This window comes from Dermochelys coriacea, chromosome 4 (assembly GCF_009764565.3).
Source record: "Dermochelys coriacea isolate rDerCor1 chromosome 4, rDerCor1.pri.v4, whole genome shotgun sequence".
NCBI lineage: Eukaryota > Metazoa > Chordata > Testudines > Dermochelyidae > Dermochelys > Dermochelys coriacea.
Genome location: NC_050071.1, coordinates 9,293,151 through 9,307,953, shown reverse-complemented (window position 1 = coordinate 9,307,953; position 14,803 = coordinate 9,293,151). Strand labels below are relative to the sequence as shown.

Below are 14,803 nucleotides of genomic sequence, written 5' to 3'. Positions count from 1 at the left end.
CGCCACTGATTTCCTGAGAAAACTACAATGCATTGATCTTCCAGAAAACACCATCCTAGCCACTATGGATATAGAGGCTCTCTACAAAAACATCCCACACACAGATGGAATACAAGCTGTCAGGAACCGTATCCCTGATGATGCCACAGCACAACTGGTTACTGAGCTCTGTGACTTTATCCTCATACACAATTATTTCAAATTTGGTGACAATATATACCTCCAGACCAGTGGCACCGCTATGGGCACCCGCATGGCCCCACAATATGCCAACATTTTTATGGCTGACCTGGAACAACGCTTCCACAGCTCTCGTCCACTCATGCCCCTTCTCTGCCTACGCTACATTGATGACATCTTCATCATCTGGACCCATGGGAAGGAAACCCTGGAAGAATTCCACCACGATTTCAATAGCTTCCACCCTACCATCAACCTCAGCCTGGACCAATCTACACGGGAGGTCCACTTCCTAGACACCACGGTGCAAATTAGTGACGGTCACGTTAACACCACCCTATACCAAAAACCCACCGACCACTATGCCTACCTTCATGCCTCCAGCTTCCATCCTGACACACCACACGATCCATTGTCTACAGCCAAGCGCTGAGATACAACTGCGTTTGCTCCAATCCCTCAGACAGAGACCAACACCTACAAGATCTTCACCAAGCGTTCTCAAAACTACGATACCCACACGAGGAAATAAGGAAACGGATCAACAGAGACAGACGTGTCCTCAGAAGCCTCCTGCTGCAAGACAAGCCCAAGAAAGAAACAAACAGAACTCCACTGGCCATCACATACAGTCCTCGGCTAAAACCTCTCCAACGCATCATCAGTGATCTACAACCCATCCTGGACAACGATCCTTCACTTTCACAGGCCTTGGGAGGCAGGCCAGTCCTCGCCCACAGACAACCTGTCAACCTGAAGCATATTGTCACCAGCAACTACACACTGCACCATAGTAACCCTAACTCAGGAACCAATCCATGCAACAAACCTCGACGCCAACTCTGTGCACATATCTACACCAGCAACACCATCAAAGTACGTAACGAGATCAGCCACCCGATCACCAGTTCATTCACCTGCATGTCCACCATGTAATCTACGCCATCATGTGCCAGCAATGCCCCTCTGCTATGTACATTGGTCAAACTGGACAGTCCCTACATAAAAGGATAAATGGACACAAATCCAGATATTAGGAATGGCAATATACAAAAACCTGTAGGAGAACACTTCAACCTCCCTGGACACACAATAGCAGATTTAAAGATAGCCATCCTGCAGCAAAAAACTTTAGGACCAGACTTCAAAGAGAAACTGCTGAGCTCAGTTCATTTGCAAAGTTGACACCATCAGCTCAGGATTAAACAAAGATTGTGAATAGCTCACCAACGACAAAAGGAGTTTCTCCTCTCTTGGTGTTGACACCTCAACTGCTAGAAGAGGGCCTCATTCTCCCTGATTGAACTAACTTCGTTATCCCTAGCCTGATTCTTGCTTGCATATTTATACCTCCCTCTGGAAATTTCCACTACATGCATGCGACGAAGTAGGTATTTACCCACGAAAGCTTATGCTCCAATACGTCTGTTAGTCTATAAGGTGCCACAGGACTCTTTGCTGCTTTTACCGATCCAGACTAACAGAGCTACCCCTCTGATATTTGATTTTAGTAATTTGTACATTTATTTCCATCTATGATTCTTGGGTTACCAAAATTTGAGTTATCTAACATAAAAATCGGTAGCATTTGAAACTGCTGTGCAGTTGAAATCTTGAACAGGTTTGAGACTCTGGCAGAGAATATTGATGCTGAATTGATGTCACTATGACTGTCATTGGTCTCGGAAAAAGAGCCAGCAAGCTCTAGGTCTGTTAATACTTTAACCACCTGTAATGATGCTGGTTCTGGTGGGACCCAACTGAGAGTGCCGATTCAGGACAAATTGCTTAAAGCAGGGTAGTTACAGCACACGGCTGGGGTTTCTGTGCACGCCAAGGCAAACCAAACCAGCTAGACAGAGAGGACTTTGGTTTTACTCCACTGGCTAACCACAAGTCACACAAGCAATTCCCGTAGATACTCCAGTTTCCCAGTTTCACCACCAGTGCCACTCATTATGGGAACAAATGGTTATGAAAACGAATATCCCAGTAAAAGAAAAAAGGTTCTCTTGATCCCAAAGGACCAAGCCCCCAGACCCAGGTCAATATACAAATCAGGTCTTACCCACAAATCATGCTGTTGCCAATCCTTTAGAATCTAAAATCTGAAGGTTTATTCATAAAAGGAAAAAGATAGATGAGAGCTAGAATTGGTTAAATGGAATCAATTACTTACAGTAATGGCAAAGTTCTTGATTCAGGCTTGTAGCAGTAATGGAATAAACTGCAGGTTCAAATCAAGTCTCTGGAGTACATCTAATGCTGGGATGGGTCATCAGTCCTTTGTTTAGAACTTCCAGTTGTAGCAAAGTCCTTCCACAGGCAAGAAGCAGGATTGAAGACAAGATGGAGATGAGGCATCAGCCTTTGTTCTTACTGTGGAAAATTACAGCAAAATGAAGTTTGGAGTCACATGGGCAAGTCCCTGCATACTTTGCTGAGTCACAAGGCGTATCTGCCTTCTCTGAATGGGTCAGTTGTATAGCTGATGGTCCTTAATGGGCCATCACGCAGTCTAGGCAGAGCTGACACCAACTTGTCTGGGGTGTCACCCAGAAGCACAGCATAAGTTTGAAATACAGACAGTATAGAACCAATATTCATGACTTTAACTACAAAAATGATACACACATACTCTTAACCAGCAAACCATAATCTTGTCTTAGACATCTTATTTGACATACTTTATACAAGATTTGGTGCCACTACAGACCTCGGTTGCAACAATGATCTGTATGGTCCCAGATTGTCATTAACGTCACACCATCATTGACCAGTGTCACACGGGTCATTTGAGAGATGATATGGTTATGTATTGTAAGTGAAGTGGCACTTTTTTTTTAAGCAGCAATACATGCTGACTGCAAAACTTTTATGGAAGCCAAAGCCATCGCATTGGAGAAAACTACCAGGAGCAACATTTTCTGTTTTTAAATGCTTGAGTGATCTCGCTGACAAAAAGGGTCATTCGCTCAGTGAGGTCAACTCCAGTTCTAGTCAGCTAATCAGTACAGAGGCAGAGTGCATGACGTTTCAGCTAGCTGCTAAATGCACCCACAATTTCTTTGGACCCAGACAGAAGAACAGAAGAACGGCCATACTGGGTCAGACCAAGGATCCATCCAGCCCCGTATTCTATCTTCCGACAGTAGCCAATGCCAGGTGCTTCAGAGGGAATGAACAGAACAGGTAATCAAGTGATTCATCCTCTGTTGCCCATTCCCAGCTTCTGGCAAACAGGTTAGGAACACTTCAGAGCATGGTTTTGCATTTGTGCCATCTTGCTAATAGCCATTGATGGACCTATTCTCTATGAACTTACCTAGTTCTTTCTTGAACCATATTATAATCTTGGCCTTCACAACATCCTCTGGCAAGGAGTTCCACAAGTTGATTGTGGGTTATGTGAAGAAATACTTTTTTTTTTTTTTTTAAACCTGCTGCCTATTAAAATGACATGAAGGCTGCTGCTCAATTGACCCATTCTGCACAATTTGATCCTAGCAAATTCACTAATAATGAAATCCAAAGAATGTAAAGAGGGTTAAGGGGAAATAAGATGGCAGAGACCTTGAATTCCCGCAGAACTGTTAAAAATGTCCTGGCTTCAAACGCTGTTTAGTATCATCTGGAGAACAGAGTCTGTCCCATCTGACTGGCAAAAAGGCATTATTTTACTGCTTTGGAAATGTAAAGGCAGCAAATGAGACTATTGTAACTATTGTGGCATTACTCTTCTGTCTGTCCTGGGGAAAAATTTTGTTTGTTTTGTTGGTCTGAGCTGCTGATATTTTGAGGAGCAAGAGAAGACAAATTGGCTTTAGTCCTGGCAGTTTCATGATGGAGCAAATCTTTATGCTGTGCCATCTTATTGAGAAGATATGAGAATCCAGGTGCCTTGTTCACACTGTGTTTGTGGATACTAAAGCCACCTTGACTCTGTTGACAAAGTATTGCTTTGGCTGAACTTGAAAACTTGCAGTCCTTTCTTAAAAGCTCTGTAGAATGTTCCATCTGCTAGATGAAGACTCCTTAAGCTACATTCTTGTAAATGGAGAAAAAATCCACCTTTTGCATTAGGTCAGGCATTTGACAGGGATACATTGCTGCCCAGAACTCTCTAGTGCCGTTACAGGCTCTGTGCTTGACCAGAAACTAAGTAAATGCATTTTAGGTATATGCCTTGATGACAAAAACCTCACTGACCTTGATTTTGTCAACGAAATAGCACTAGTCGTCAAATCAACAGACAAGCTAGTTTTGAGGCACTTAAAGCCCTGGAAAGCTCAGTGACAGATGTCGGCCTGAAAATTAGTTGGCGGTAAAACCAAAATTCTAGCAATCAGCAATTTCAAACACACTGCGGGCTCCAGCATCTTGGTGGGTGAACACCCATTTGAGATCGTCTGTGATTTCACCTACCTCAGCTCTTTTGCTGATGACATGAGTGGTATCAAGAAAACTTGAAACCTGCACTGCAAAAGTGTTGTTAGTAATGGGGCATCTTATCAAGAATGTCTTTTGCAAACTGAATAGTGTTTTTAAGTAGAGAGGCGGAGTTGGTGGTCAGTATTCTGACCTGTCTTACTGAAATATGGTGCTTCTCTGTCAAGATTGAAAAGAAGTTGGACACAGTTCAGATGAAGCATCTCCGAACGATCAAAAACATCAAAGGGTACGAATTCAAGTTGAATGAAGAGATCCATTTTCTAACTAAACAGGTTCCGCTCACTCAAACGGTTGCCCAGTGCTCTTTAAGGTAGTATTGTTATCTGCTCTGAATGCCTACTGACTTCCCTGAGAGAATGATCTTCAGCTTTGTCCCAATGAAAGCTGGGACGAAAAGACCACTGGGAAAACCTAGAACGTGATGGCTGGTGGGTGTCAACAGACATCTGTCCCTCATTGGCATCTTACATGGTAACATCCCAGATTTGGCTCAGGTTAGGATATCATAGAGGTGCACAATGCATTCAATGGCCTCTGTGCTGTCCAAGGGATAGCATTAGAACTAACCAACCAACCTAACCAATTTTGTACCTTTATGATTTGACATTTATTGTTCTTGCTTGTATGTGCCAAAGTAGTATCCTCACCTAGAATACTGTGTGCAGTTTTGGTCTCCCATGTTCAAAAAGGATGAATTCAAACTGGAGCAGGTACAGAGAAGGGCTACTAGGATGATCCGAAGAATGGAAAACTTGTCTTATGAAAGGAGACTTAAGGAGCTTGGCTTGTTTAGCCTAACTAAAAGAAGGTTGAGGGGAGATATGATTGCTCTCTATAAATATATCAGAGGGATAAATACAGGAGAGGGTGAGGAATTATTTCGGCTCAGCACCAATGTGGACACAAGAACAAATGGGTATAAACTGACCACCAGGAAGTTTAGACTTGAAATCAGATGAAGGTTTTTAACCATCAGAGGAGTGAAGTTTTGGAATAGTCTTCCAAGGGAAGCAGTGGGGGCAAAAGATCTATCTGGCTTTAAGATTCTATTCGATAAGTTTATGGAGGAGATGGTATGATGGGATAATGTGATTTTGGTAAGTAATTGATCTTTAAATATTCAGGGTAAATAGGCCTAATCCCCTGAGATGGGATATTAGATGGATGGGATCTGAGTTACCCAGGAAAGAATTTTCTGTAGTATCTGGCTGGTGACTCTTGCCCATATGCTCAGGGTTTAGCTGATTACCATATTTGGGGTCGGGAAGGAATTTTCCTCCAGGGCAGATTGGAAAGGCCCTGGAGGTTTTTCACCTTCCTCTGTAGCATGGGGCATGGTTGACTTGAGGGAGGCTTCTCTGCTCCTTGATGTCTTTAAACCATGATTTAAGGACTTCAATAGCTCAGACATAGGTGAGGTTTTTCATAGGAGTGGGTGGGTGAGATTCTGTGGCCTGCGCTGTGCAGGAGGTCGGACTAGATGATCAGAATGGTCCCTTCTGACCTTAGTATCTATGAATCTAGTGTATCACTCCTAGTTTTTTGTGGATTCGATACAAAAACAGTAGTGGTCTGAGTGGGGTGGAAGTGGATTTATGCTGGTCAAGGCTGTGTGGGAGTGACTGTGTGGAGCTGAGCTCTCTGGAAGTTGGCTGTGTGGTACTTAGCCTGAGGTAGAATATTGCTTTCTAGGGAGTTTATGGGAGAGGAAGTTAGCTGGGATGGGGGTCAGGTGGGAGCAGTGTTATGGCTCTCCAAAACATCTGAGTTAATGATGAGGTACAAACTGGTGGCCACAGATAGGAAAAAAGGGGCTGTGTCCCCCTTTGGTCAAGTGGCAGGGAGAAAACAGGATGGAATGATGAATGGAAGTCATTTGAGCGGTACCTTGTAACGTGCTCAGATGTTGTGAAGTCACTGTTAGATTTGCAGGATTAAACTCTGAGGGTTTTTAAATTGAAGCATTTGAATGCTGCTCAGAGATGAAAGCTCAAATTGAATTAAATCATCTTCCTTTCAGTTGGAATGAAAAACGGAAGCCTATTAGTCCCAGTTGGTATAAGACAATTTCCGAAAATGTTTACTGGTGGTTAAAATTTTGTCATAGATGTGTAAAATATGGAAGAACGTTCCAGGAAAAAGTTAAATTTTTAATTATTTTGCTGTATGGATTGTTATATTGTCCGTAGTAGTGCAATGCTCAAATTACTGGTGATTTTTTCCCCCCAGATGTTATATAGTTGGTAAATAACCCAAAACATTCTAGGCATTTATCTTTCCTTTAATACTTTGTCTCATTTGTTTTCAAAACTGTTTCTAAATTTGCTAAATCAAATTACATGAGAAAACAACCCTTTTTTTGTATTTTCATCCTTAGGTATTCAGCCTCGATACCACCACCACCTTCTCCCATAAAAGGTTTAGGAATGGAAAATGAGTGTGAGTTTTTAATTGACGAATCGGATGGTTTTTCTTTTACATCCTGGTTTTCAATTCCCCAAAAGAACAAAAAAATAGAGAAACAGGCCTCAGCAAAGCTTGTGCCAAAATCTCAGCCTTCCAAAAGGAAAAAGACAGTTGTACGAGAAAGCAAGAAACGTAAGGATAGGAAGGCACAGAATGAAGTACCTGTTAAAGTGACTCATATGGAACAGTCGAAAATGAAAACATGTGACGTTGCTGAAGGGATACAAGACGAGTTACAAAATGCTTTGGATACAAATCTAGGTTTATCTGACAAAAAGAAAGATGCTCTTAAATCTGTAAGGCAAAGCAGCCCTCACATGGGTAAGTCATGTTTTGAAAAACAGATCAAGATGTAAAGACTCTTTGCATTTTTATACTTGCAAAGGCAAATGTTGAAAATTGAATTGTTATGATAAAAGAAAACTAGTAGTCTTTCACATTACTTATTAATGGGAGATCTTTCTGCCCTTGATTTGCCTGTTGTTAATTGAATCTGTCAACAACTGAAGACTTTTTCCTTTGGTTTAGAATGGTGGTACTCCTCCTGGGAGCTGATTTCCTTGGGGATGTTTTGATTGATTCCAGGGGATGTTAAATCAGGGAATGGGGAATATAGGAAAATATTTGTAGGTCCCCTTATTCCTGAGTGTGTCTATGATTATTCAGCAGTTGGTAGGCGGGTTGGGAGAGTCCTGAATGGGATGAAAGGATCAACTGAGAAGGTATGGGGGGGGTGTGTATATGGCAGTAAGGGAGGCAACAGTGACTCATTTCCCCCTAGCCCATATGTGGAGATATCAGAGAAGGTAGCAGCGATTACTTGCTTTGCTGTTGTCGTGGGGACCAAGGAAGGTGGTACCATCTGTATTCCACTCCCATCTTTGTGGGAAGGAGTAGAGATATGTGGTGTCTGCAGGGAATCAGCATTTGAGGAATAATGCGGGGGAAAGCTATTTAACAGGAAGAGTATAAAGTTGACTTGGAAGCAGCTGTGTGAGAACAAAAGGTGCTGCAAATCTTTCTAGATTAGGGATTAACACCCAGTAGATGAACAGAATGTGGTACAGTAACTCCTCACTTAACGTAGTTACGTTCCTGAAAAATGCAACTTTAAGTGAAATGATGTTAAACGAATCCAATTTTCCCATAAGATTTAATGTAAATCGGGGGCTCAGGTTCCAAGGACATTTTTTTGGGGCAGACAAAAGGCTGTACAGTAGTGTACTGTACTGTGGTTGGGAGGTGCCCCTGGATTACCCCACAAAGGCACAGCCTGCTGCAGACATTGAGGCAGGCAAGGATGCTAAGAAGCACCTTGCGCAGCAGCAGCTTCCCACCAAAAGAACAGGCGCCGACTTTACTGGGGGATGCCCCGGCGCCTCTTCCCATCCCCTCTCTGCTTCAGTGCCCGCCTCTTCCCTTCCCATCCCCTCGCTCCACCTCCTCCCCCGAATCACACACCATCCCCGTCCCCTACTTCCTCCCAGTGCTCCTTCTGTCCCCCCCAAAGCTGTTTGGCAGTGCTTAAGACTTTCTGGAAGGGAGAGGGAGGAGCGAAGATATGGCCCTTCCCCACTTCCTCATTTCCTCCCAGAAAGTCCTATGCACCGCCAAACAACTATTTGGTGGCGGGGGAAGCGCTGGGAGGGAGGGGGAGGAGGTGGAGAAGAGGAACTTATGTAATGCTCCCTTGTAAAGTTACTGCTCTTCCACAGAATCCTACAAGCAGTGGACAGAGCAGGCAGCCAAACAGCGTTATAAGGGAGCATTGCACAACTTTAAATGAGAATGTTCCCTAATGGAGCAGCAACGTAACTTCGAAACAACATTAAGCAGGAGAATGTTAAGTGAGGAGTTACTGTACACTGAATATTTACCACGGTACACTGAATATTTACCACTGTACACAGAGTATTCACTAGATAGTGCCGCTTTGAGAACTTTAAGTGAAAATCACCCACCAGAGAAAAATTTGTTCATGATATTTCAGTTAATAGTCATATAATATGGTTTTATATATAAAGTTATTCCTGTGGTGTTTAAAAAAGGAAATTGATGTGTGCATTTTTGTATGTTGGCAGAAGAAAGTAAAAAACATACAGATAGACAAAGATCCACAAGAACCCCAAACAAGGAAAAGTCCATGGCCCTGAAACAGATACAGCCCAAAAAATTCACTTTTTCAATTTCCAAATCAGATCCAGATACTTCCGATACAGAACAACCTAAACCAACAGAAATACCTAATGAAGATTCCTTTGGATCTTATAGTATGACTGAGCAGCCTCAAGAGAAGGTTGTGTCTTCAAAAGAGGATCATAATTTTCAAAAACCTCCCCAGTCCATTTTAAAAACTGCTCTACATTCATCCCACAAGAAACAAACTGCTAAACAGAAACTTTCAAAAGTTGCATCATCTAAAAAACTGGTAGAAAACCGAAGAACCAAACTTAGAAAATCTGCCCTTAAATCCAGTAGTAGAAAATCCAGGGTACAAATCTCAGAGGAGAGTTCTGAAAGTGAGCCCATAGAGGAGGTGGATGAAAGAGAGCTGTTAAAGTCAAACAAAGTGTTTGCCCCTTCATTGCAACAGGAATCACCGACTTCCGCATTACAGAAGTCCCGTAAATCTCCCAAACCTAAAAACGTCATACATTCACTAGAATCATCTGGTAATGTACATATCAAAACTCCTGCAAAATCTAAAAAACCTTCACAGATTTTCATAGACAATACAGAAGACTCTGAGGGGAAAAGTGCATCAGTGAAATCTCTACGGAGGACAGCTACTCAGATTAATCAAAGAACAAATATGATTGATTATTCAAATCCTGAAAATGCTGAACCTGGGAATACAACAGATCGCAAGGGTTCTTCTGGCCAGGACATGGCAGAACAAAAACACAAGAAGTCAAATGCGTCTATGAAAACAAAATATGAAAAAAAGAGTAATGTCCACCGATCACAGTAAGTGGTTTTGTGTACTTTTTTTAAATGATTGAGTGCAACTTAATTGTTCATAAAACATGTTCTGCCAAGTTTGAGGCATTATTAAGCAATTAAAATATACAATAGAGTTTTTATAACTCCATAAGTCAGTAATAAGCAGGTAAATTAAGTGACATTATTAAGAAGCTGTTACTAAACATGGGCTGGCAAATCCAGGGTTTTCTTGCAATAGGGACCTAATGCTCTGTCTTGTGAAGAGTCCTCTTATAAGGTTACAGTACCAGATTCAGTATAAAGGTTCACATGGGGGAATTTTATATCGAGTTGTTTCTGTGAAATCAATTTTTAAGGGGTATATATTTAGAATATTTACTATTACAAGGTATAGAATAATTCAGTAAAATTTTTGAAAAGCCTTAAGAGGAAACTCAGACTTGAATTTATATTCATGGCTGTTAATTTAAAAAAGTAATCAGTTGCATTTTAAAGGATGCAATCAGCTTGAGTTGGGACCTCACTTTTTTTTTTTTTGTAAAATACTTTTGTAAAACATAGGAATCTAGGAATTCTTATACCAAATAGGACCAGTGGGCCTATCTAATCCGGTATCCTGTCTCACAGTGCCCGGTGCTAAATACTTTAGAGGAAGATGCAAGAAACCCAATAGTGAACAAATATGGAACAACCTGTTCATAAGGGGGGTGCTTCCTCCTAACCCTATTAGTTAGTGTTTGACTTATGCCCTGATCCAAGAGAGTTTGTCCTCTTTCTTGATTTCTAAATCAAGATAGAATAAAATCTATCTAATGTAACTGTTCTTCTTATCATATAAATGTCTAGACCTGTAAAATACCAAATTCTCCAAACCCAAGACTGATAGAAATAGTTCTTTGGAAACTGCTTATGCATAGGGTTTTTTGTTGAATAATATAGTTAAGCCAAACCAGAATTGCAGCATTCTACATCCAGATAATGGGGGAGGGAAACGTTAGAAATACATAGACACAAATTAAATTGTGTGGAAACTGTTCATAAACAAATCAAATTAGTTTGATATTTTTCAAGGTGAGTGAATTTATATAGTAAACAGAAGAGACCATGAAAAGTAAATTCCATTAATAGTCATTATTACAGTCTAAAAATTACCACTCATCTTAGTCCTAAGTACCCAGAATAATGTCCAAAATATGAGTGACAAGCATCAAGAGAAGTGACCAAACTATTCACCTTAGCCTTGGGCTTGAAAAAGCAAACTTATGACTTCCTGATATTATTTTAAAAAAGGAACTTGTTACTTTGATCAATTACTTTTAACAAACATATTTACTTTTGTACAATATTTACTTGCAGTGAAGTTAGTGCTAGATTTATGATTGGTCATTACAGCTGACGAAGCCTGTCTCTGCTTCTGCCAAACTAACTTCTGTACTCTTATTTTGTATCAGTATTTTTCTAAAACTCCTTCCATATGCCCCTCTTTACTATAAAGAATTACTTTCAGTAAGATTACTAACAATTGCATCTCTTCTAGAGTCTCTCCTGCGCCTGAGAAAAACAAGAATCATAGCAGGTAATTTCCTCTGTTGTGTGTAGAATTGTCATTTTAATATTTCTCAGCACTACGAGACCATAGCAGCGCTGCAAAGCCTTCTCAGTAGGATAAATGAGCCATCACCAGGATTTTGCTTTTTTTTCCTGAGACTTGTTGCCTTGATCCCAAATCAGATTGGAATTTTTAAATCTTGCTTGGTAAATAGCTGTTAACAGTAGTATCAATAATACTAATAGTAGTGTCAGTAGCATTACTATTGATGTAGGAGTATATTATTAATAGTAATAGGAGTCCCAACTGAGATTGGGATTGTGCTAGGCATTGTATATATGCATACATCCCCAGTCAGGGAATTTAATATAAAAATAAATAATACAGGAACTCATCTGCTGATTGTATTATTAATTTTCATATCTTAATTCAATGAAACTCAATATTTTAATTTAAATGAAGCTGCTGCAGAATTTCTGGTTTGCCACACCAGTGTCTCAGAGTTCAGTGGGTGGAGTTGCAAATTTTATGTTCAGCTTGCTGTGGAGTATTTTGGTTATAATTCAGCACAGACTGTTGGGTCCTAACTGCCCTAATGCCCTTCCCAACAAGAGGCAGGAAGGGAGGACGAGTGAATCAATGATTAGACTGCTCCCTGAAGCCCTGTTGTTGCAATTTGATTTGTGGAGAACTCCTCTGACTTCATTGGGACTCTGTGTAGGCAGGCTATTGGGCCAATGAGGTTCAAGTTTCAGGATTGGGCTTAATTTAGTCCAAGTTCTAAACCACTGTCTCTATTTCCTGTCCCCTCCCTACTCCTTTTAAAACATTTTTTTAAAGCACTTGTAGATACTTATGGAACATTATGGGGAAGGGAGGGAAAGATGAGGAGGCACAATGATGAGGAGCAAAGAGTGTTGGCATGGAGAAGAGAAGGGAGTGGGGAGAGGTTCTTGGTATCTGTCAGGAGGAGGAGAAGAGGAAGTATGGTGATGGAGTAAATGCCACTGAAAGTCCGTCTGCAGGAAGTGAAGGAGTCAAAGAATGAAGTGCTGATTTGAAGAAATGCAGCTCTGACATCAGGAGAAGCTGACTGCTTTAAGGCTTCCAGAAGAGCTGGGGGATTTCCAGATTCAACTCCTGTCCGCTGGCAGCCATGTGGTGGTGGGACTTGGATGGGTCTCCCTGTTTCTGGTATAAATGGGGGCAATGAGAGGTCATGGAAGCTTGGCTGTCCCACCCTTTCCCAGCTGCTGCTGACCTTAAACACAGCACTTAACCTTTGTACCTCCATTTCCTTGCAATAAAATGGGGGCAATACTTATACATGTTTGTAAGGTGCTTTAAAATCTACCAATAGAAAGGGCATATAAATGCTAAGTATAGAACTGATGTTTACTAGAGTAAACTGGTTCCTCACTATAATTGTCTACATGGATCCACATGCTTGAATGATGTGCTCCCTGGCGCACAAGCTCACGCGTTCTGCTAGTAGCTAACATGTCTGTTGGGCAGTGTGCTCATGCTCCCAGTTTTGTACCCATATTTGAGGGAGCATGGACCAAACTGCCCTTCAATTTCTTCCCCTAAATCAAGGATCTATAGTAAGACTCCAGAGTAGTGTTTCAGTGGTTTCAATGGCCTATGCAGCTGTTTAACTAGAAAGAGTTGTGTGGAGACTATTGCTTCTAGGTTAGGAGTCTCCTGTGGGCAAGTGCAAAACTTTCTCTTTACGGCTGCTCTGGGCTTCTAATCTGTCCCAGCTGTCTGTCAGTCAAGCATTTCTGTTGTTTGGGCAAAACAGTCTACCAAGTTCATTGCATTACTTACAATGTGCCAGGGCATATATAGATACCATGTCCTCTGTCTTCCAAGCCCCTTAAGTACAGACGTTCTGCCACTCCAATTACACATATTGTCATAAATTTTTAAATACCAGATGTGGATGTGATTTTGTTCCCTTTTCCCCATACTAGGCTGCAAATGTACAATGGAATGTCTACATCCATTTCCACAGCCTCTTTTCCTCTTCCCTCAGTTATGGTTTTTTATATTACATTGAAAAATATTTGACATATTTAGAAGGAGAAATTAATGCATTATGGAAAAAAAAACTTTGAACTTTGATACTATTGGTTTTGTAATGTTTTTATTGTTCATAATTAATATTTTCACACAGATTTTTTTTTTTTAAAGTGGGCCTGTACTGAAACGTTATGTAAAATTTACTTCAAAAAATGAAGAGCCTATTGCATGTGAGTGTGAGGATTCATCTTCAGGTAAGGTTTAAAGGTGGCATTTTCTTTGAGTTCCTTTTTTATGTACATGAGAATATTGCAAATTTAATTTAAAGTAGTTCAAACACTACTCATCTTAATTTATAATTGCATGCAGTATCATGAAAGGTTTCAGAAGAACCAAGAGGCTGAAGGTCTGTTCTTTAGTCTTCTGGGATCATCCCTGAATGCGCTAACCTATGTATATATTGCTTTTTTCTTCAGAAATTAGGTTTTACCTACATTTTGGAAATATTTTTGGTTTTGAATTATATGTAAATGTAATGAGGCTGAATGAAGCCAGAGTCCTGTGGAAAAACATAGCATGTGATCATGGTAATTCCTGTTATGGTGATTTATATTGCATTTTTCAGATAAATCTATAGCCTTGAAGGACGATGCAAGTGAATTTTTGTCAAACACACCACTAAAGCATAAACTAGGTAAGGTTATTTTTTAAGTTCCTTTATGTAAGTGCATGAAATACAACTAGGCTTTCAATTTTGCAATCAATTATTAAGCGCAATAAAGACCCACAAAACTCTTGGGTGGAAAATATGTTAATTTTCTCTTTTATATTATGGTAGTGTGATAATCCCAATCAGTTTATGGTCCCATTGTGCAAACATAGAAAGGTGCAATCCCCAAGAGCATATCATTAAGATAAAAAACATGCCAAGGGTGGGAGAACAGAATGCAATAAGCAGAAGTGGTCATGATGGTGATTGGCAAGACTTGTTAGTTCCATCTTCTAAAAACAGAATTAATCTGTGCCTAATTTTAAAATGAATTTAAACTCTGGCCTTAAATATAAAAATATGTTGAATAAATTCTGAGCTTTCTCTTTTTTGGTTATATTCAACAATTTTCTTTTTAGCCTCACCATGCTGATTGTTTAACTGTCAGTGTTTTTCTCTTATTTTGCCCCTCTCATTTT

At 40.6% G+C, this 14,803-nt stretch overlaps 1 protein-coding gene across 9 annotated transcripts in view; it reads left to right on the top strand.

Annotated features, from left to right (window-relative positions):
* CENPC (centromere protein C) overlaps positions 1–14,803 on the top strand; it is a 71,316-nt gene that overhangs the window by 14,477 nt on the left and 42,036 nt on the right. For 7 of the 9 annotated variants that reach the window (XR_006280765.1, XM_038400621.2, XM_038400625.2 and 4 more), the window contains exons 8-12: positions 7,010–7,419; positions 9,180–10,065; positions 11,579–11,617; positions 13,787–13,869; positions 14,241–14,309. Coding sequence is in view for 8 of the 9 variants with exons in the window: in XM_038400621.2 (XP_038256549.1) it covers positions 7,010–7,419; positions 9,180–10,065; positions 11,579–11,617; positions 13,787–13,869; positions 14,241–14,309 (1,487 nt within the window). In the remaining variant the exon portion in view is untranslated. The remainder of the gene's footprint in view (positions 1–7,009; positions 7,420–9,179; positions 10,066–11,578; positions 11,618–13,786; positions 13,870–14,240; positions 14,310–14,803) is intronic. The other 2 variants (XM_038400623.2, XM_043513179.1) reach the window with 1 other exon arrangement.